The sequence below is a fragment of the Lutjanus erythropterus genome, chromosome 22 (assembly GCF_056507025.1).
Source record: "Lutjanus erythropterus isolate fLutEry1 chromosome 22, fLutEry1.hap2, whole genome shotgun sequence".
Classification (NCBI taxonomy): domain Eukaryota; kingdom Metazoa; phylum Chordata; class Actinopteri; order Lutjaniformes; family Lutjanidae; genus Lutjanus; species Lutjanus erythropterus.
In genome coordinates this window covers 21,641,803-21,661,498 of record NC_139338.1, presented here as the reverse complement: position 1 = coordinate 21,661,498, position 19,696 = coordinate 21,641,803, and the positions used below count along the sequence as shown (strand labels likewise).

General features: G+C 41.0%; 3 protein-coding genes across 4 annotated transcripts; 1 reads left to right on the top strand and 2 right to left on the bottom strand.

Annotated features, from left to right (window-relative positions):
• Positions 1 to 1,200: 1,200 nt before the first annotated feature.
• rhno1 (RAD9-HUS1-RAD1 interacting nuclear orphan 1) lies at positions 1,201 to 2,732 on the bottom strand. The gene is made up of 2 exons (XM_084711264.1): positions 2,525 to 2,732; positions 1,201 to 2,094 (listed from the first exon to the last, which is right to left on the bottom strand). The coding sequence occupies exons 1-2, from the start codon at positions 2,687 to 2,689 to the stop codon at positions 1,372 to 1,374; spliced, it is 888 nt and encodes a 295-aa protein (XP_084567390.1). The 5' UTR covers positions 2,690 to 2,732; the 3' UTR covers positions 1,201 to 1,371.
• A 216-nt stretch (positions 2,733 to 2,948) lies between these two features.
• Positions 2,949 to 8,863, top strand: foxm1 (forkhead box M1). The gene is made up of 9 exons (XM_084711262.1): positions 2,949 to 3,297; positions 4,673 to 5,155; positions 5,265 to 5,407; positions 6,211 to 6,402; positions 6,514 to 6,642; positions 6,929 to 6,988; positions 7,302 to 7,350; positions 7,515 to 7,690; positions 7,798 to 8,863. Exons 2-9 carry the CDS (start codon positions 4,711 to 4,713, stop codon positions 8,569 to 8,571), a joined length of 1,968 nt encoding a protein of 655 aa, XP_084567388.1. The 5' UTR covers positions 2,949 to 3,297; positions 4,673 to 4,710; the 3' UTR covers positions 8,572 to 8,863.
• A 2,423-nt stretch (positions 8,864 to 11,286) lies between these two features.
• On the bottom strand, positions 11,287 to 18,308 carry LOC146306901 (cystine/glutamate transporter). Of its 2 annotated transcripts, XM_084711026.1 has the most exons (13): positions 18,275 to 18,308; positions 17,947 to 18,189; positions 17,373 to 17,499; positions 17,171 to 17,286; positions 15,024 to 15,149; positions 14,823 to 14,922; positions 14,696 to 14,740; positions 14,492 to 14,615; positions 14,305 to 14,408; positions 13,601 to 13,697; positions 13,015 to 13,164; positions 12,730 to 12,907; positions 11,287 to 12,393 (listed from the first exon to the last, which is right to left on the bottom strand). In XM_084711026.1, exons 2-13 carry the CDS (start codon positions 18,170 to 18,172, stop codon positions 12,329 to 12,331), a joined length of 1,458 nt encoding a protein of 485 aa, XP_084567152.1. In that variant the 5' UTR covers positions 18,173 to 18,189; positions 18,275 to 18,308; the 3' UTR covers positions 11,287 to 12,328. The 2 variants fall into 2 exon arrangements, with proteins under 2 accessions (XP_084567152.1, XP_084567150.1); XM_084711024.1 differs by having other exon boundaries at positions 17,947 to 18,302.
• Between the last annotated feature and the right edge of the window lie 1,388 nt (positions 18,309 to 19,696).

The following is a 19,696-nucleotide window of genomic DNA, read 5'->3' as shown; positions in this document are numbered from 1 at the left end:
CCAACAAGGCGCGTTCCTATTGGCCAGCCGTTTACTTAGGGCAAACGTGATTGGCGGACATTTTGGAAAAGGGTGGAGTTGTCCACTGTTGAGAGCTCTTGATTTCTTTCCTTTTTACCTTGAAAGTAGGATAAAGTGACATCAGCATAAATTAATGAATAAATAAACAAATGCAGAAATAAATAGTTAAATATAGAAATACATTAGATAATTTATAAAAAGTGCAAATTCTGAATTTTAACATTTTTATTTATCACTTATTTAATGATTTATTAATTATCCTTGGGTCATAATTTGTCCTTCATATGAACTGTTAAATCCATCGTTCTCAACATTTTTCCTTACTGACTTATATATTATAATATATAAATTCTTTGTCCAAGTTTCACTGTCCTGCAATCTAATCACTAACCATAGGCTGAGAGGTCTTATTTAATTAAGTTTGCTCATTGGACTTTTACATTTATTCCTTATATTTTATTTGTATTTCAACACGTTTCACAGACAAAGGGGAGATTTTAAGTGACACAGCATTGCTCACAATCACCAACAGCAGTATTCAAATGATCCCCCATCTGCACCCTTGGTTTCATTACACCAGCCACTCGAGTTTTCATGTCATCGACAAAATTAAAGTGTTTGATTGATACTGGACATGTAATATCAGCTACAGTGCATATGGTGCTTTTTGTGGCATTTCCCACTTTTTTAAATCAATCATTTACAATGACAGGGGAAGAAACTGATGGATCCAAGTTGAATTTAGTGAAATAAAGGTGAGCATCGAAGAATCAAGAATCAATCAAAATCACCTTGCTTGTTTATTTTCTCAACATATATTATATTAATTCAACTTAGTTTCATGACATATTTTTCTCCTGGTCATTCACACCCCACCTGAAGTGGTTCTATGCCACATCAGTGGGGCCCAACCATAATTTAAGAACCACTGCATTAATTAAAGATAGAATAGAATAACAAACAAAAGGCTAGAGGTCCCAATTGGATATGAATATAATGCCTCTGAGTTGCGACAATCTTTAACAGTACAGTGTATTTGGGATCTGTGTAGACAAAATCTTACTTATGAAGAAAGTTTGGTACTTAAATATTACAGTAATTAATGCAGCGTGGTTCTGTTCACTATATGATTCAAATATTGGGTTCTTACAGTAAAAACTACCAGGGCTATGTAGAGCGTGTGGGTAAGAGAGTTCTTATCACAAGGAGGTTACCATCAAATTAAAAAGATGTACATGGTAATTGAACTGAAATATCACAAGCAATTCATAATGCAGCAGCTCTGTTTAGTGCAGTAAAAATAGTTCATATAAAAAATTGTGATCCAGTGTCAAGTGGTCGCTCACTACATCAGCTGTGAATTAACACGTCTGAATCCGAGAGGTGACCCCTCTCTTTCAACAACAACATCAAACCCCTCCTCCTCCTCCATGTCACCTTCACCCCATAATCCCTCTCTGGCGTGTCAGCTACCAAAATGTCAGGTGGCTCATTACATGGTGGTGTACACTGAGGCAGCAGCAAGTGTAGTAGCGAGGAAGAGGAGGGACTATCGCTCCCTTCTTGCTTTACTTCTGGAGTGTCCACATCTGGTGGTGGACCAACACTACTGCTGAACTCATTGGTGGCAGGTGTTGATGGTCCATCCGTTGGGATTCTCTCTGTCACTTCGACAGATGGAGTTTCAGATCGGTCCGAACATCTGCTGGAGGAGGCAACACCATCAGATAACCTCTCCACGTTTCTTTTCCTGATTGATGTCGCCTGTCTCTTTGGTGTGTCTGAGTACGGTGCACTTGAAGCTGTCTTTTTGATTTGGCATAATCCCAGTGGCTGATTTCCCGCCTCAGACACAACAGCACGCTCTGGGGCTTTCTTTGTGCGTGTGCTCTTCGGTTGATGAGACTGGTCTCTTGACCTTGTCTGAAACGTTAATGAGGGGAATTTGCACACGCTGGTTTTCCTGGACAGCTGACTGCAACTGTCAAGGATGCTTGTGGTAGACTGACATTTTCTCCTCCCTCGTCTCACCGGAGGTGCTGCCGCAATTGAACTGTCAAATTGTGGGCTTACCTAAAACATTGAAAGTAGAGCAAAAAAACAAAAAAAAACCCAGCATATAACATTTTTTCTGTGAAATAACTGTACAAGAAGGTCAGGTTTAGCTGTAGACCCCCTTAAGTAAACTATATTGAGAATATTTTCACTGCTTTACCCTGTCATCAGACAGCCTCGTCCCTTCTTCTTTTTTCTTTTTCTTAGTTAGTTAGTCATAGTTAGTGTTAGTTATATGTTGATAACATTTGTATATCTCACATTAATTTTCTTTTCAAATAGTAGTTGTTTGGTTATTTATTTGTTTGAATGTATTGTCCTGTTTTTGGATGGATTTGTGGATATCAGTGGCTGAAAACATGTTTGACATGTCTGCCATGTTTGAATATATGATTTTTTCGATTAGGTTTATTAAATAAATAGATACATAAACAAACAAACAACGTACCCAAGAACGGAGAGCCGTGCTGTCGTGTTCTTGTGCCTCTGTAAAAAACTCTTTGGGGTTGAGTGCTGCTCGGACTTCAGGCACATTTTGGAGTCTGGCTCCACCCACAGGCCGCTCCAAGAACCGCAGGGGAGGCTTCTCTGTCCTTATGGCTTTACGGGGCATTAATAGAAATCATTCCTGCAAACCTGGTGGAAAGAAAACAGCACTTAGGATAATCAATAAAAATATATATTCAACTGTCCGACGTTTACTATTCCCAAGCCAATTGTGTCTGTGTGTGTTCTATATCCACAGCCAGCTGTTTACCTTTGAACGTTTTCTCGTAAATACAAGCAAGATATTCCACGTACCTTCATCTGTTTCTTCGCGTAAGACACAGTCACCATTAGCAAACAATTAACGCATGCACGAAAAGTTTGTTATTCCCCTGGCTTTGTCTACTATAAACTTTTTTTCGTTTCCTTACTTCGCGTTATATAATATTTCCCGTTTACCAGCAACGCCGTCCCTGATTGGTTCAATCGTGATTATGTATAGCTGCTATTGGTGCACTTTTATACCACGTGATCAACGTGACAGCGGTAGCACCCACAGCGCCAAAATTCAAAAACGTTCTGAGTCGACCAGACGGCATGTAAATAACACCAAATGGGAGGATGTCATAGATATCACGGATCCTTTGATATAACATCGAATATGAACACAATGCTTCAACTGATAGTAGGAGTTCAACCGATTGGATTTGCCTGAAATATTACAGTAATGTGAAGGTGTGGCGCACCTTTGTTGTTTGTTACAATAGAGTCGGTAACGTTAGCTAGTCTAGCTAGCTATCGCTAGCTGTTCCGTGTTGATAAACCGTCGTGTCGAGAATGGAACCCTTGATTTGTGAAATTCTCGCATGATTTCTACGCGTTGTCCTTTCACTGTGCACGATGTACAGGCTAATTATAAAATCATTTACTAATTATTTAAATACAAACACGCTGTAGTTAAGATTTAATTAGGTTTAGGGACTTGGCTAGAATTAGGGGATGTTAATGGTTTGAGTTAAAATGTTCATACTCGCGAGATCTGACGCGGGTCTGGGGTTCCCTTATAGACACGACCATGATTAGCCACCAGGCTAACTTAGCTTCCAGTCACAGAGGGCTGATATTAACGTTAGCTGATAGAAAGTTGTGACGCTGATTAACGCCAGGTGTAAAGCTTAATCTGATTTGTTAAAATATTTGATCCAAATAATCCTAATATTATTTTCGTAACACGATGCGTGTCATCAGTGTGTCAAATGGCTGTCTCACTGAACTCAATTTAAGTAATATGGCATTGTAATAATTTAATGATGTTTTCTTTAAATGTGCATCGGTTTTTAAAATTATTTGAGACGTTTTACCAACAGCTTAAAAAGTAGTTAATTCGGCATACCTAATGAACAATTCAGTGCTTGTTTTAATTTTAATTTTAATGTCACCGCTTTTTGTTGGCACGGTTAGCATTAGCTAGCTAACCAGTGGGCATTAACATCAGAGAGCAGTGAGAATCGATTGCACAATCTACAATTCTTTTTAGGTTAAACCTGTCTAGTAAGTTATTTATTAGCCGATTTTCCGAGAGACTTAACTGTTTGTATTGCATTTCAATAAGTCGAGTATGAATGCATATAACAGCTCGGTTGAACATTGGCTGTTAGCCAGGGAATCAGCGGTTAACGATACGTAAACACGTCGTCAGCTGCAGCAACTCAATTGTTCCAGAAGGCATGAGTCTCCAGGGAAACTGATACCTTAAGTTCAGCTCTTGAAACTAAAACTGAAACGCGGACAAAGTGGATTTCATCTTGTGGTCCTTCTGTCAACTTATATCTGTCCTGCCAGGGTGGGGTATGTTCTGACTGTAGTTTGGTATGAATTGATTTCTTTGTGACGATCTAAATCGATCAGCGTAAGGAGATATGGTTTGAACGGTTTTTAACAGTTGCTAGCACTTCACTTGATATCTCTCTCCTCCAGATAAACGTTAATCTACCGGTAATTGTAGCTAGTATGTTGTGTTAACATGATATAGATGAACACTAGGCAGTGATGAAGACGTTTTCCTGTGTTTAGCAGGCTTTAATACAGCCTTTGTGTTCTTTTTGTGCAGAGTACCAGTAAACACTTAGGAGGATTTTCAATGATTTGATGACCATGAGACGGAGCCCTAGGAGACCCCTGATCCTCAGAAGAAGAAAGTTACCCTTTCAGCAAAATGACCCCCCAGCAGCTGAATCGCCTGCTACATCAGGCTCCAAAGAGCCTTCAGAGTCAGCTGCCAGCCAGAGCTTTCCTGATGGCATTCGCATTATGGATCACCCCTCCATGTCTGACACGCAGGTGGTTGTCATTCCCAAAACAGCAGACCTTCAGAGCGTTATTGGGGCCCTCACTGCAAAAGGCAAAGAGTGTGGCGCTCAGGGACCGAACAAGTTCATCCTTCTGAGCCGGGACGGCAGCCGTGACAATGGATCTCTGTGTCAGCCTTCTGCTGAAGAGGATGACGCCTCTACAAGGGGTGCAACTTGTCAAACAGTGATAGCAGAGACAATGCTTTCTCCGGATGCTAAACCTCTCACTGGAATTAAAACATGTATGGAAATAAGATATTTTTTTTTCTAAAATGATCTTTTTTTGGATATATTTTGTCTCTCTTTAATCCGTCCTTTATTCAAGCAATCGTGTTTCCTTTTCTTTCTTAGTGAATAGGGATCTGGATTGTGGTCCTTTAGATGACAGCCTCACCAACATTCAGTGGCTGGGCAGAATGAGCACATGTGCTTTGGAACCAGATCCCACTAAGCAGACAGCCGATAAGGAGAACCAAAATCCACAGGCTTTTCAGGTGAGCTGCTCCTACTTGTCACCTCAGTGTGATTGATGTGTGGAGGGAACACTGATCTCAGGCATGTCTCAGCGTGTCCCCTAAACACAATCCTTTAAATCGTCTCACTAAACTTTCTGGTCAGTGTGATTTACAATGAAATTCCATAGTATTGGGATTGTAGACAACTGCTCTCCTAAATGATGGTGCAGTTAAAAAAAAGTTTTGATTGTCTGATTTAATTCCAGGGCATGTTACCACACGTTCCACAATAAAAAATGCAGTAGAAGTAGTAGCTCATGTATGATAACTAACAAAACAGCAGTTATGAAGTGCTGCATAGTTAAAAAAGCAAGAAAAATACTTGTAAACGCAAACAGATACTGACAGTAAAATCACCAGAACATGCAAAACAATGCAAGTACAGCAAGTAAAAGAAATGCATGTATAAAATGGACACGTGAAAAAAAAAGCAGTGTGACTGGTGAATCAGTGTGCATTACAATAACAGGATAAAGCAGGTAGAAGCTTGTAAAAATGCACAAGAATAACATTTAAATGAAGAATTATCAATATGGAGAATCAAATATACTTTTATATTAGCTAGTACACAGAAATCTCCTTCATAACAGCGTGCAGTGCTGGTGGCAAACTGATGAGAGGAAGTGAAACAAGTGGTTGGTAAAGAAGCTTCAGCTCTTGTTTTTTTAGCCTCGTCATTGTATTAGACGCAATGCAACAGCATGGCAGGCTAATCCGTCTGTAGTTTAAGAGATACAACATGTATTCAAGCCTCAATTTCTTTTTCTTCGTTCCTTGTACAGGCACAAAATCCACAAATCACTGCAGAAGGCATTCAGCAGTCCCAGTCAGAGAGACCTCCGTACTCCTACATGGCCATGATCCAGTTTGCCATCAACAGCCGGAAAACACGGAGGATGACGCTGAAAGAGATTTACACGTGGATCGAGGACCATTTCCCTTACTTCAGAGAGGTCGCCAAACCAGGATGGAAGGTACAGCAGAACTGAGAAATAACTGTATAACTTGTGGGTGCACATAATATCGCAAAACCGCACATTCAAGATTGTTTTTTGTTTTTCTGATTTTTTTATTTTTATTTGCAGAATTCCATCCGTCACAACCTCTCTCTACACGACATGTTCATTCGTGAGACGTCACCAGATGGTAAAGTTTCTTTCTGGACCATCCGGCCTGAAGCCAATCGCTGCCTGACTCTGGATCAGGTATACAAGGTGAGCACAACTGACTTTTTGCTGCCCCTGTTTTCACATTCCCCCTACTCTATAATGAAGCTCTGAAACCATTGAGTTTCATGTATTATCAATCATCATGAAGAGAATAATATTTTAGAATTCCCTAACCTTGATACTTCTAAAAACATTTCTGATTTTATGTTGTTTCTTTTATATAATTTCCAGCTCATCTGCCATTTTTTTGTATACCCAATCATAATGCAGAGCTTTCAAATGTGTTTTGGATTTTTGTTTTCCTCCCTCTCATTCTACATTTTTTCTCCAGCCCGGTTGTGACCCAATGACTGCTCCTGTTCCGGTGCCAATGGTTGTATTTCCCCACCAAGTAAGATGGATTTACCTTTCTTTTAATTCTCTAGGGACAGTCTTCATCTCTGCAGTCAGGTACAAGAAAGAAGAAAAGGGACAGAAAGTCAGTAGATTTCCATTTTCACTTGCTGTTTTTTGCCCCCAGATCCTTTGACCCAAACAGTGCAGCTGCAGCTGGAAGTCTTTCGTGTACATAACATGTAGAGACAGTTATAAGAGTCTAACTTTGACTTTGTTCTAAAGTGAAGTCAGGAAGAAGAGAGCACAGTAAAGCCACTGGGGCAGTTTAACTCCACAAAGTGACGTTATGTTATTTTATTTTTTCGCAGCAACAAAAGAGGATCCTTCCAGATGCAAGAAAAACACCAACTGGCTCTGGTGAGTTAACAGAGGTGGAAGTACTTTGATAGAGTTGAATGAGCAGAGGGAATAAAGCAGCTGGAAGTTGGCAAAATGCACAGAAATGTCAGTAACTGTTTTTATGTGAAAGTTGGTCACTGAGATGCTCCACTCTGAGCTGTTCTTGTCTTTTCTACATTCAGAGAGAAGGATGAAACCTCTTCTCCCTCGCACCGATTCCTACTTGGTTCCTATCCAGCTGCCCGTCGCCTCCTCCGTCTACCTGCCATCCTCGTCGGCCCAGTATACCCCCTCCTCCTCCTCGCAGCAGAAACAGAACACTTCACGGGGAGCAAAGAGAGTGCGGATAGCTCCTAAGGTAAATTAATTTAATGATCAACTAATGATTGATTGTTGCAGCTCTAATGAGTATATAAGATGCAATTACTGGTAGAATTTTAAAGTGAACGGTTTTATGTCTGACAGGTGACACAAAGTGACGCCCCAGCTGTGGTCATATATCCTCAGAAGGGCAAAGACCTCAAGGTGAAGGTGAAGGACGAGCCGGAGTGCATTCCCGTTAAATGCGAGACTCCTAAATCCCTTCCAAAGAGACAGGCCAGCAGCTCGCGACGTAAACAGCGCCTGGTTCACTCTCAGCATGAGGAGCCCGTCCTCCTCTGTCCTGATAACACCTTCTTTGACTCTGGCGTCGCCTCCGACGCGTCAATGTTCCAGGACTTGCGAGATGTGGCACTGGACGAGCACCAGCACGAGGTGCACAGCCCCGATCGGGAGTTTTCCTTCAAGACCCCCATCAAGAGCAGCAACCACCTGACTTCCTCCACCCCCAGCAAGCCCCCCTCTACTGCCTTACCCGAGCCGTGGAAAGTGACCCCTGTGGGCAAAGGGAGCCGAAACATTCTGGACTTCAGCCCCATCCGCACGCCAGGTGGTCCCGCAGTCACCCCACGGCACGACTACACCACCTTCAGCTTCAACAGCACCCCCTTCAAAGACTGGCCTCTGTTCAACTCCCCCAGAGAGCTGCTCACGTCCGCCCCCTCCAGAGCGAGCGGACCCACAGACTCTCCCGTCGCCACGCTGGCTAATCGCTCCATCACAGAGGGCCTCGTGCTGGATACGATGAACGACAGCCTGAGCAAGATACTGGTGGACATCAGCTTCTCTGGTCTGGATGACGACGACTTGGGCACGGCCAATATCAGCTGGTCCGAGTTCATCCCTCAATTTAAGTAGCCTGAGGGCCGAAACCTTTTATTTACATGGACGTGTGTCATCTGTTTTCCAAAACACTATCGGTGGGAAACCCCACACAGAAACGGCAAAGCAGATACAAATGTAGGGGGAAAAAAACAAACACCAAAATTGAGAAATTTTTCAGATTTGGAGATTAATGGGATTAAAGGGATAGTTGGGATTATTTAGTATGGGATTGTATGAGGTACTTTTTAACAGCCAGTGTATTACTTACAGGAGACACTGGTCAGCACAGACGCTAAGCGATGTACTGCTGTGGACAGGTCAGCAGCAAAAGATCTACCTACCTTTCGATATCGTTTCAAGTGTACAATATTAAGGGGTGTCATCACTGACAGACAGACAGATGTCAGGACATAAAACCAATGATCTGCTGATCTCTACAGATTAAGACTCCGTAGTCTGACAATGGAATCGCCATCTGTGCTAAAAGAGTTTCAAGGTGAATTGTCAAAGTCAAATCAAATCATGGATTTGCAGAATTGTGACAAACTTATATATCGAATATCATCACCACTTTACTTTACTTTGCCATCATACAGCCTGTTCTGAGGGGATATGTTATCGTATAACACAAATATCGCTCTTTCTGAACCAACAAAGCTCCATAGGCAAAGCAGTCATTTTACCTCACAGGTTTTTTTTTTTTTTTTTTGGTTTTTTTTTGCGTTATTGTTTGACATCAGTGTTTTAGAATAAGTCAGATGCACAAAAGTCACTCAATAATTTCACCTGTGAAATCAGTTATTTTAGAGAGAGCGATATTTTGCTTTTTTTAATGGCGATTTCCAGTTGGAAAAGGCTGTTTGACAGCAAACTAAAGCACTGAAGAAACAACCAGCATCTAGTGAAGTTAACACACTGACTGTTGGTAATTACCTCATACAGCTCCACTTCAGGTAATCCCAACTATCCCTTCAAAATGAACATCACATTGTGGATACATAATAACTGAAGTTAATCAACTTGGTAAAAGCAAGAACCCAAATTCAAGTAAAGATAACATAATAGGCATATCACAGGGATATGAAGCACTAAGATATGGAGCTGATTTGTATGTGGATTAAAGGTAAAATCCATAATTTTTTGTCATTTATGTGTCTGATGGAGACGCATTACTGTGGTAGATACTACAAATGAATAAATTCAGTAATACTATATCACATTACCTGGTTGGTTGATACTGTCACTCTTTACACCAAACAACTTAGAAGAAAATCAATATTTGATGGTGTCATTTTTGTTGACAGATCGCAGTTTCGATTTGTACCCTTCCACTTGGCTGCTGTTCTCATTCATTTGAACAGCTGATAGCTTTAATACTCGAGTGAGCGCCAAAATATTTCCTTTAAAGACCATTCTCGTTTGCTTCCTTTTGCATCTGCTTTGCTTTCACATGGATGTGTCTGGCTGCCGTTGGGAATAAAGCAGAAAGAAAATGTAATGAATGAAGGGGGACACTTTAATTTTTGTTCAGAGGTCAAATTAGCAAGCTGCTCTCTTGTCCCTCACATTGTTTCTCTTCACCTCTGGCTTACCTTCTCACTGGTTCCATCACTCATTAACTTTTTTTTTCAACTTTCCATTTGGAAACACTGTCACACACTGTCCTGTTTCCTTTTATCATTTATCCTACCTGTCGTATCCGTCTGTACTCTGAAGGAATCTCTAGAGAGGAGAAATATGTCTTAAGTGTTTATGTATGATGATTTGCACATTTTAATATATAATTTAGCTTTTTCCTATGTAAATGAAAATGCAATACATTGCCTGATAAGCCAGTGAGATGCCTCAGTGCCTCCTGGAAACTTTTAGACATTTTAGATTGTGATTCAGGATTGTTGTTAGCAATAAACAATGGAAAAGTAATACAAGTAGCACTAACAGCAATAGGATTGTTTATGTACATTAACTGTAGAACTGTCCTCACCTTTTGACTTTATAAATCCTCACAGTAATTGTTCGTCAGTATCAACTTAAGAGCACTTTGTACCTGCAGAGAGGGACATTTTGCATGCAGTGACTCCTCATATCATATTTTTTTTGGGAACAAAAAAATGAATATTTTGTGTCTGTGTAGTAATAAAGATGCAAACTGCTTTTGTATTTTTCTGTTCAGCACAAATGGAACATAAGGGGAAAAATGTCTTGTTCCAAGCAGAGCAGTTCTGTCAGCACGATGTTTGGAGGATACGATGGGAGATCCGTTTTTTGAAAATGCCACAAAATAATGTATGGCTTTAATAATTCCTTCAGGTCTGTCAGCGCGTGTGTTTGTATACAAGAGGTTTTGCATTGCAGTGAGTTTACAATTCGTGCTGAATGGCAGAGTGAAATGTTGTGGTTCCTAGCAGACAATTTTCAAAGCATGTGCCTTGTCCTGTTTTCTGAAGTTGGTTTTTCTGACTGTACAATAAATCTGTTGGTGTTGGTGCCTCATGCAGTATGAAGGGCTTCATGTTTTTGACCAGGAGTATGTTTTGGTTTGCCTTGCAGCTCACTTTTAAGCAACATGCGCTGCAATTCTACATCTCCCAGCTTCAGTACAGCAGCGTTGAAACCCCTGCATAGTGTATTGTATCTGAAAAACTACATAGCAAGTTTTTTTAATTATTATTTATATTTGAATAAAAGTTGAAACTATTTATCTCTGATTCAGAAATGACTTTATTGGTTCTTACAGCATTTTGTAAAAAAAAAAAAAAAAATACAACTGTCTTCAAGCAGAACTTTAGACATTCATGAAGAATGATAGTGACTGAAAGTACCTCTTATTCTGTGACACTGCAGAAATGTCCAGAATGAGCAACTTACCTCAATTAAAGTTTAAAAATTCTATTTTCTAATAATAATTCTACAACTGTGGTCAGATACACCACCTGTTTCCAGCATAGTTGTTGCAAGAGTTTTCTTGAAACAGCACCTTAAGGTGTGTAGCAGCCAATAATGTAATAATTTTCCTGCTCTAAAAGTAACAAAAGTCTAATGTATTGATTGGCAAATAATGTAATTCTTTGTGCATAATGTAATAAGTTATTGAGTGGTAAGTGCATCATTAGCTTGGTGGAAAAAAATCATAAAAAGTAATAATTTGAGGCAGTAATGTAGTAATATATTTTACTTATATTTAAGTTTTTTTTTAACTTGTGATTAAATGTCCACTTCCATGACACTTAAACTTACTGTTGCTCCTTCAAATACCTGCCTAAAAACTGTCAAATGTTTAGGAGGATGCATTATGAAAGTGTGAAACTTAGTGATATGATTATATTATTACATTATCAGCTCCAATTATTACATTTTTAATGAGTTTGTTTAAACCAACTAATAATGCTAAGATAATAACTTATTCCATTATGCACAAAAAGTTCCTTTATTATTGTTCAGAAATGTTATTATCGGCTAGTTATTACACTATTCTCTCCCACAGAGTGGGTCCACACCAGCCTTGTTTAGTCCGGTTGAATCGAATCTTGGACCGTTTACCCTCAGACAAAGTTACTTCAAACCGTTTAACGCCCATCTACAAGTTGATAAGCCCACTATACCATGGTCATTTGCCAACAATATGAAATAAACGAATTTGATTCAGGAATTAGACCCTTAGGTGTGAACCCATCCTTAGTATCACACTGGACACTTAAAATACTGACTTAAACTTTAATGAAAAAATGTTCTAAGAGTTGATAAAGTGGTATCCAGGGAGTCTGGCAGTAGAAAGCGATCTTTGGGATCTTCAGTAGGTCTTGATTTCCTGTTGAGCCACTTCTAAAATGATCTGGAGATGCTTGCTGCAGTAATCTGTGAATGTTGAAGAAAGTCAGTTATATAAGAGCTTAGAAAGCTTTTCACTTCCGCCAAAGTTGGGATAAAATGTCCAGAGTGGAGCTTAGTAAACCATGGGCTGACTGAGCCAGTCTGAAGTTGAAAACAATCATAAGCTCTGAACCAACAGGGTCTTTGTCTTGGACAGATTCTTTTGTGAAAAGACTGTTTCCTTCTCTCACTTGTCCATAGCGAAACTACATCTTTTTCTAACAAAATGGATTTAGTCAACATAAACTGTAACTGTCAAGAGCATTTTCTCATAAAACCTTTAAGAAAAGAGACAAGATTTCAGATTTTGATACGACTTACTGAAGATGCGTCTCCATCTAGGGGGCAAGCGGAAGCGGTGGATGGTCACATAGTAAACTGGGACCCCGGTCAGTGTGAGAACAAAGCTCCGCCCTGTGTTCCAGGGGTCAGAATACAGAGACAGACCCACGATGAAGAAGCAAACCCCCGTGAAGGTGACGGCGATGACCAGGGGCACCTTCAGGTTATCAAAAAGAACAAAATAAAACAGTACTTGATCAGTTTAATGTAGTGTTTTGTGGAGAATGATCTACAGTTTGGCACGATAACCACATACACACTAACCTTGAAAGGTCTTGGGAGGTGAGGGAAGCGATATCGATGGATGAGCATCCCCAAGGTTGCCAAGGCGATGAAGAACCAGCGAGCAAAGGAGGCAAAGTTGATGAGCTGGTAGATCTCTCCGTTGATTGACATCAAAACCACCAAAGGGTACTGGAGACAAACAATACAACTATAATGACATATTCATACTGTTCTATTGCAATTACATTTATTTTGTAATTTAATTACAACTGCATGTAACTACTTACAGGTAAGTAGTTATTCTCTGGCACTGCTAGTATCCTATTAGATATTTGTGTGAGATTCTGTCATAATTAGAGTGTGAATTATTGAGCTATGGCCAAGAATGTGTTTTGTGAGGTCTCAGTGACCTTTGGCCACCAAAATCTAATTATTTCATCACTGAGTCCAAGTGGTCATTTGTGCCAAATTTGAAAAAAGTTCCTCGACACGTTCTTGAGATGTTCACAAGAACGGGATACCCAAACGACATAATGAATTTGGCTGCTGCTGTCATCAGTGTGGAGGCATAAAACGCTACTAGAAGCTACTAGCCAGCTAGTTTTGTGTGTGGAAAGTACTTCACCAGGAACAGCACAGCAGGCAAAGGTGTTTGTCTGCGGATGTGAATCATGGAAAAGATTGCAGGCCAGTGACCCTCTCTGGCTCCCACAAACAGCATCCTGCAACACAAACAGGAAGACTTATGTTGCTTTTACAGGTCCAGTACAGGTACAGGAAAAAAAAAACAGGAAGAAATATTTTTTCTATATAAATGTCAGCAAAAAGAAAGTTTGATACCTCAGGTCACATCTTAAGTTAGTGGATGTTAGCAAAATGCTAACTAACTAGCCAATGTTAGCAAAGCACTAGTTAATGACTGATAAGATTAGCTAGCTAGTCAGCCAATTTTTGTTAGTTTATTATTTAAAATAGGCCCAGTACAGATACAGGAAGTACAGGAAGCAAAGTTTTTTTTCACAAGATGGTGAAGGGATGTCTCACACTACTCTGTCTCTGATTGGCTTACCCTGATAGTCTTACCCTAACCCTACCCAGTCACACTCCTCATGCCTAAACCTACCCATAACATACCCAACCCAAACGATCCAAACTAGCCAATCAGAGTCAGACTAGGGTGAGTTATGACTTCTCCATCCTGGGGGGAAAAAATGAGTCCTGGAAACAAGAAAGGAGAAAGTTGACCAAGGTACCAAGCTTGCTCAACTATCATTGGAACACAGAGCAAAAAGAGAAGGGTCAGTGATACCCTGTCTGTGCCCAGATTACCTGGGTGACGCAAAGAAGCCGCCGTTGAGCGCTCCGAGGCAGGACAGCGCCACAAGAATGGGAATCAGAGAAGCCAATCCCTGGAGAGCACGATTTGCAAATGTCTGCAGAGACACAGACACAGGATTACATCAACACAGTATGTCCATTCGTAATTATTTTCCTTTTGAATGCGAGGAGAACTGACCACAGCCACAGCATCCGACAGAAGCAGCTCAGCGGGGCTCATCATGGTGTAGTAGGCCACATTAGCGAGCACATAAAAGACTGTCACTGTCACCATGGAGCAGATTATTGCCAGCGGGATGGTTCTAACAAGACAGGACACACACAGGGAGATTATAATAGTATTCTCAGGGCAATGTGGCTTTAAAGGCAATGTGTAAAATACCTGTTGGGGTTTATGACCTCCTCCGTGACAAAGTTCAGATAAAACCTAAAGGCGAAAAAAAAAGGAAAAGACCATAAGAAGTTTTGAATTCAAGCCAGTGTTCATACTGCAATAAATGCACGCTTACCATCCACCATAGGCATATAGGCCGTTATAGAAGGCCAGAGGAAGCCTATCCAGTGTTAATGATTCAGCCTCAAAACCGTTCTGGAAATTCTCTGTTTTTCCTGGAAAGAAGACGATGCAGAGAGACAGAGAGAAACCATAATCAATAAATGAGTGTTAATAGTCTGGACCTAACAGTTGTATCCTCATTACATCCTCCCACCTTTGGCCAGTGCGATGATACCAGGGATAATAATTAGCACCAGAGCAAACATTTTAATGAAAGTCAAGGTGACCTGAGTGCGAGAGGCCATGGACACACTCCAGCAGTTGACTGCCACGACAAACGCTGCAGAGACACAAAGAACAGACAGCTTGTTAATGAAATTCTTGTGGTCCTTCGTTGTATGTAGCCTGGGTTGTACCAACGAGCGCGATTAAATCATGTTTTAACTTAAATTATGTTGCACCAAACCTTTAAACCAGCTTAAGATTAAACCTCTCTTTACTCCCCAGTTTAGTTTTCACTCTCAGCCTAGAGTAAATTTAATTCTGTCTCAAACAAAAACCTTAAACTCCAATTTCAAATGTGATCCAGTATTAACTTTATGCAACACAGATCTGCATCAAAGATTCCACTTGCGCTCATATTTTCTGCACTGTCGTTTTATGGAATGGGTGTGATCATAAAGCCGAGGAAGAGTGTTTGATTTTGGCTTTCTGGTTTTCAGAGGAGCAAAAAAGGTTAATAATTCATCTGGATTTTGAGAGAAAGTGGTTGTAATCCAACAGCTGGAGACCCAGTAAAAATGTGAGATTGCGTGGTAGGTTGAGGTTTTAGAGGCAGAGAAGAGAATAAAGGAGCTTTAAAAATGACAGCTTTGTGGTCCGATACAAAAAACCCCTACTACTTCTACATTTTCAGGGAAAAAGCTGGAGGAAAATATCAGATTGAGGATATGAACTTTGGAATGAGTTGGCTTTTTGACTGATTGCAGCAGATTAAAAGTTTCAATTAGATCTATAAAATCACAAGGCATGGGCTGAGATGGACAACATACAGGGATATTGAAATAGTCTATATGGTCTATAAACTAAAGTACATAAAAAAGCAGCAGGACCTGTGATAAGAAAGATTAAATCCTCAAATTGCGATTGAAGCAATTGAAAGTGCGGAATAATTTGTTAAATGGCAGGAAAAGGTAAATAATACATTTTGGGGTTGCCAGAAGGTCCAGGCCGCATGTGAACAGGGGAAGAGGAACACGAGGAATCAATTAGGCTGGTGCAAGGACACCTGGGACGTCAAAAGTCGTCGGACTGTTCAGACAGCGTAACATGACGGTAGACGACACAATAGAAAATATTTCCAGGCAGTAGGTTTGCTCCTGACCAGTTCGGGTGAACGGCATCATTACGAAACAACTCCCTGTGGTTCCAGAGGAAGTTAAAATTGTCGATGTAGGGGATACTCAGAGAGATGAGAGCCAGGTGTGCAGCGACCGCAGCCAGGTGAGACGGCCACAACCGCGGCCAGAGGACAGGATGGGACAAGACCCATGGATTTTCATTCACACATCTTTTCAGTGTGGTTAGTATGAGGAGAAAACCAGCCTTCAATAGCTCAGACTGTTGTTTCATTTGTGCAGACATGGACATGGTTAATTAGCCAGGATCTCAGTGGCTTTTGTTGTGATACAGTAACCTTGAAAATGGGCCAAAGTAATCTAGGCTCACTGGCAGAACACTCTCTCTGAAAACTCTGGTTTCAAAGGTCCTGATGAGTCAAAGATGATGACAAAAATAGTTGTAGGCACTCTACAACTGAGCCATGCCTGCCACCATCGGGTCAAGGACTTTCCACTTAAAAATGAATGAGTTTGGCTGTTTTCTGAGTTCGTTGACTACAACCAGAGAGTAAGGTGTAAAGAGTTTGTGATTGCCGGAGCGGTAACTCCTCCATCAACACAGTCCAACACTGGGCAATCATGCCACAGAACAAGAGGCAGGTTAAGACCAAATTACATAATCAACATACAGCAACATAAACTTTTAGAAGGATGAGCTCCTCAAAGAAATTTAAGGGACAAACTCAATCCAACTGAATTTTATGATGATTTAATTTGAATAAGCAAGTATCTCCATATCTATTACACTCTAATTAATTTACATCATTGATTTAACTAAAATCAATGAACTTAAACTTGGATTTATTCATCAGAGATTAGTTTTTAATTGTGCAACAGACCTCTACTCAAGTTTAAATCTGGATTTATTCATTCAGATTAAATTTATTTTGGTTCAACCCAGTCGTAGAGGTCGTAGTATGGTGGTGTTGTGGTTAGAGGGAGGAGGCATGAAACCACTCACTCACTCCGAGGATGCCGACAAGTTTGATTAGCACCGTGGGAGCAGGACAGGGTGCAAAGAACGGCTCCACGACATAGCGGGCGAAAGCCAGGGACACATACGAAGCAACAGCTGGCCTGGAAAAGAAAAAAAACATATGCCTGACATGTGGTGTGACTTCACTTTAAGCCAGGACAAGCAGGACAAAGTGAAAACAACCAACCTGATGAATAAGAATTCGACCCAGAGTCGTAAGAAAGCAGGCAGCGGCCCCAGTGTCTCTCGCAGGTAAGTGTAATGGCCCCCAGATTTTGAAAAAGTGGTGCCGAGTTCAGCATAGCACAGGGCCCCTAATGGAACACAGACAACACGGAAAACTTAAAAAAAAAAAAGTTAAATAATAAAAAACAAATGCATTAAATGCTACATTTTTCATCACACAATGAACTAAAGAAGTAATTGAATAAATAGCAATGGAAAATTCAGTTCAAAAGACATAAAAATGAATAAATGACTTTTTTTCTGCCCAGTTTTGCAGCAATATTGGTCTGAAATAAGCAAAAATAAAGATTTTCAGTGCACCGTCCATTTGCGGCCTGCAGAATTATTACTTGAGCAGCAAGACTTCTAACAAACAAATAACAGAAATCTGGTTGAAACCAGAGGCGCCACAACAAAGTAAATGAAAGGACACAACTGACAAAATCTATAAGATGGAGGAACTAAATCACATGATTAGATTAGATATAAGGTTTGATCAACACAGCAGAGATAAATGATCCCATCCATCATCTTACCACACAAGGAGAGGACCCCACAGAGCGCCCACACCAGCAGAGAGAGCCCCACGCTGCCGCTGTTCATCAGGACTCCCTTGGGTGCGATGAAGATCCCACTGCCCACCACCGTGCCGATGATGAAGGACACCGCAGGCAGCAGGCCAATCTCTCTTCGGAGGTGCACCACCTCCTCTTCTGTCTTCTCCTTGTCGCCCTCCTCTTTCTTAAGTTGTGTCCCGTCCATTTCCTGGACACCTCAAACTGACCACAATTAGCTCGCCCAGTTCTGCTAACTTGAAGTTTACATCCGTTTTGTATTTAAGTCCTGCAAACTTTAAGTTCTTACCTCTCTTTTGAACAGCAGCAGATTACTTTCCACTTCTCCCGTCGACTCTCTTCCCCAAAACAGCAATCAACACTCCTCTTTTGTGCTTCCTGTTAAACTTTCTGGACACACATTTGCAGCAGCTAAGTGAATGTATGCGACACTGTGACAGGAAGAGACGATACTGGCCACAACACGGCCCCCTTCTGCTGCATGTTTTCCTCCCCTCATTGGCTCTTATCCCACCACCCGCCCCAGCCTGAGCAGGGAACAAAGCCAGCACTCTTCCACAGCTTCAGCACATAATTACCACAGTTTAAAGGCTCGATACTTTCCTGCATTGTAGTGTGTGCATGTGCTCGTACGTCATGTGTGTACAGCTTGACAGAGGCCTTTTCGGGCTGCAGGGGGGGGCAAAGGGTCAGGGCGTTGTGGAGGCAGCTGCACAGACTGCAGGAGGGCTCATTCAATAAGAACAGACGTTTCATCTTGTCCCCTCCAAACCTCTTTTTTAAATGTGTTTGGTGTTGAATTCCTTCATTTCAGTAGTTCTTTCTCTCAGCTTTCACGCACACGCGGCACATTTTTGCGCAATATTCCTGCCAGTCACTCTATTAACTTGTTTTTCCTTATTTTCACTTGACTGGCCGCTCTATGGATGTCACTTTCATTTCATCAGCGACAGCTTTGCTTGTTAAAATTCCTCCACTCACAGTAAACACCAAGAGGTTCCTTCCTGGTCAAGACTTATGAAGTGTGAACAATTTGCAATTTGCAGTCAGATGTTTGGTCATCTGCAGTCAAAGCTGATATACAAACTTGAAACATTCTTTAACAGAAACGACTTATATTCAATTGAATGCAGTACAAAGACTGACTGAAGATTTCTAATGTTTAAACTTACAAAACTGTATTGTTTGTTGTATATATACATTCGTTCTGAATTTGATGTTCTAAAAAAGTTGGGACAGCGGCAACAAAAGACTGGGAAAGTTGTGCAATGTTCAAAAGATTTTGTGAGAAACTGCGTGGACAAATAGTGTTAAGAACAGCCTTCTTCAACACAAAACTGTAGGAATTCAGGGATTTCATTGCCATAATATCATTAAAAGATTCAGAGAAATCTCCGCACCAAAGAGGCGAGGCTGAAAACCAACAGTGAATGCCTGTGACCTTCGACCCCTCAGGTAGCACTGCATTAAAAACTGCAATAAAATCCCACATAATTGTGTAAAGCAGTGTTCCCCAACCCTGGTCCTCAGGGACCCCTGTCCTGCATGTTTTAGATGTTTCCCTGCTCCAACACACCTGATTCAAATGATCAGGTTGTTATCAGGCTTCTGCAGAGGCTTGATGACGAGCTGATCATGTGAATCAGGTGTGTTGGAGCAGGGAAACATCTAAAACATGCAGGGCAGTGGGCCCTGAGGACCAGGGTTGGGG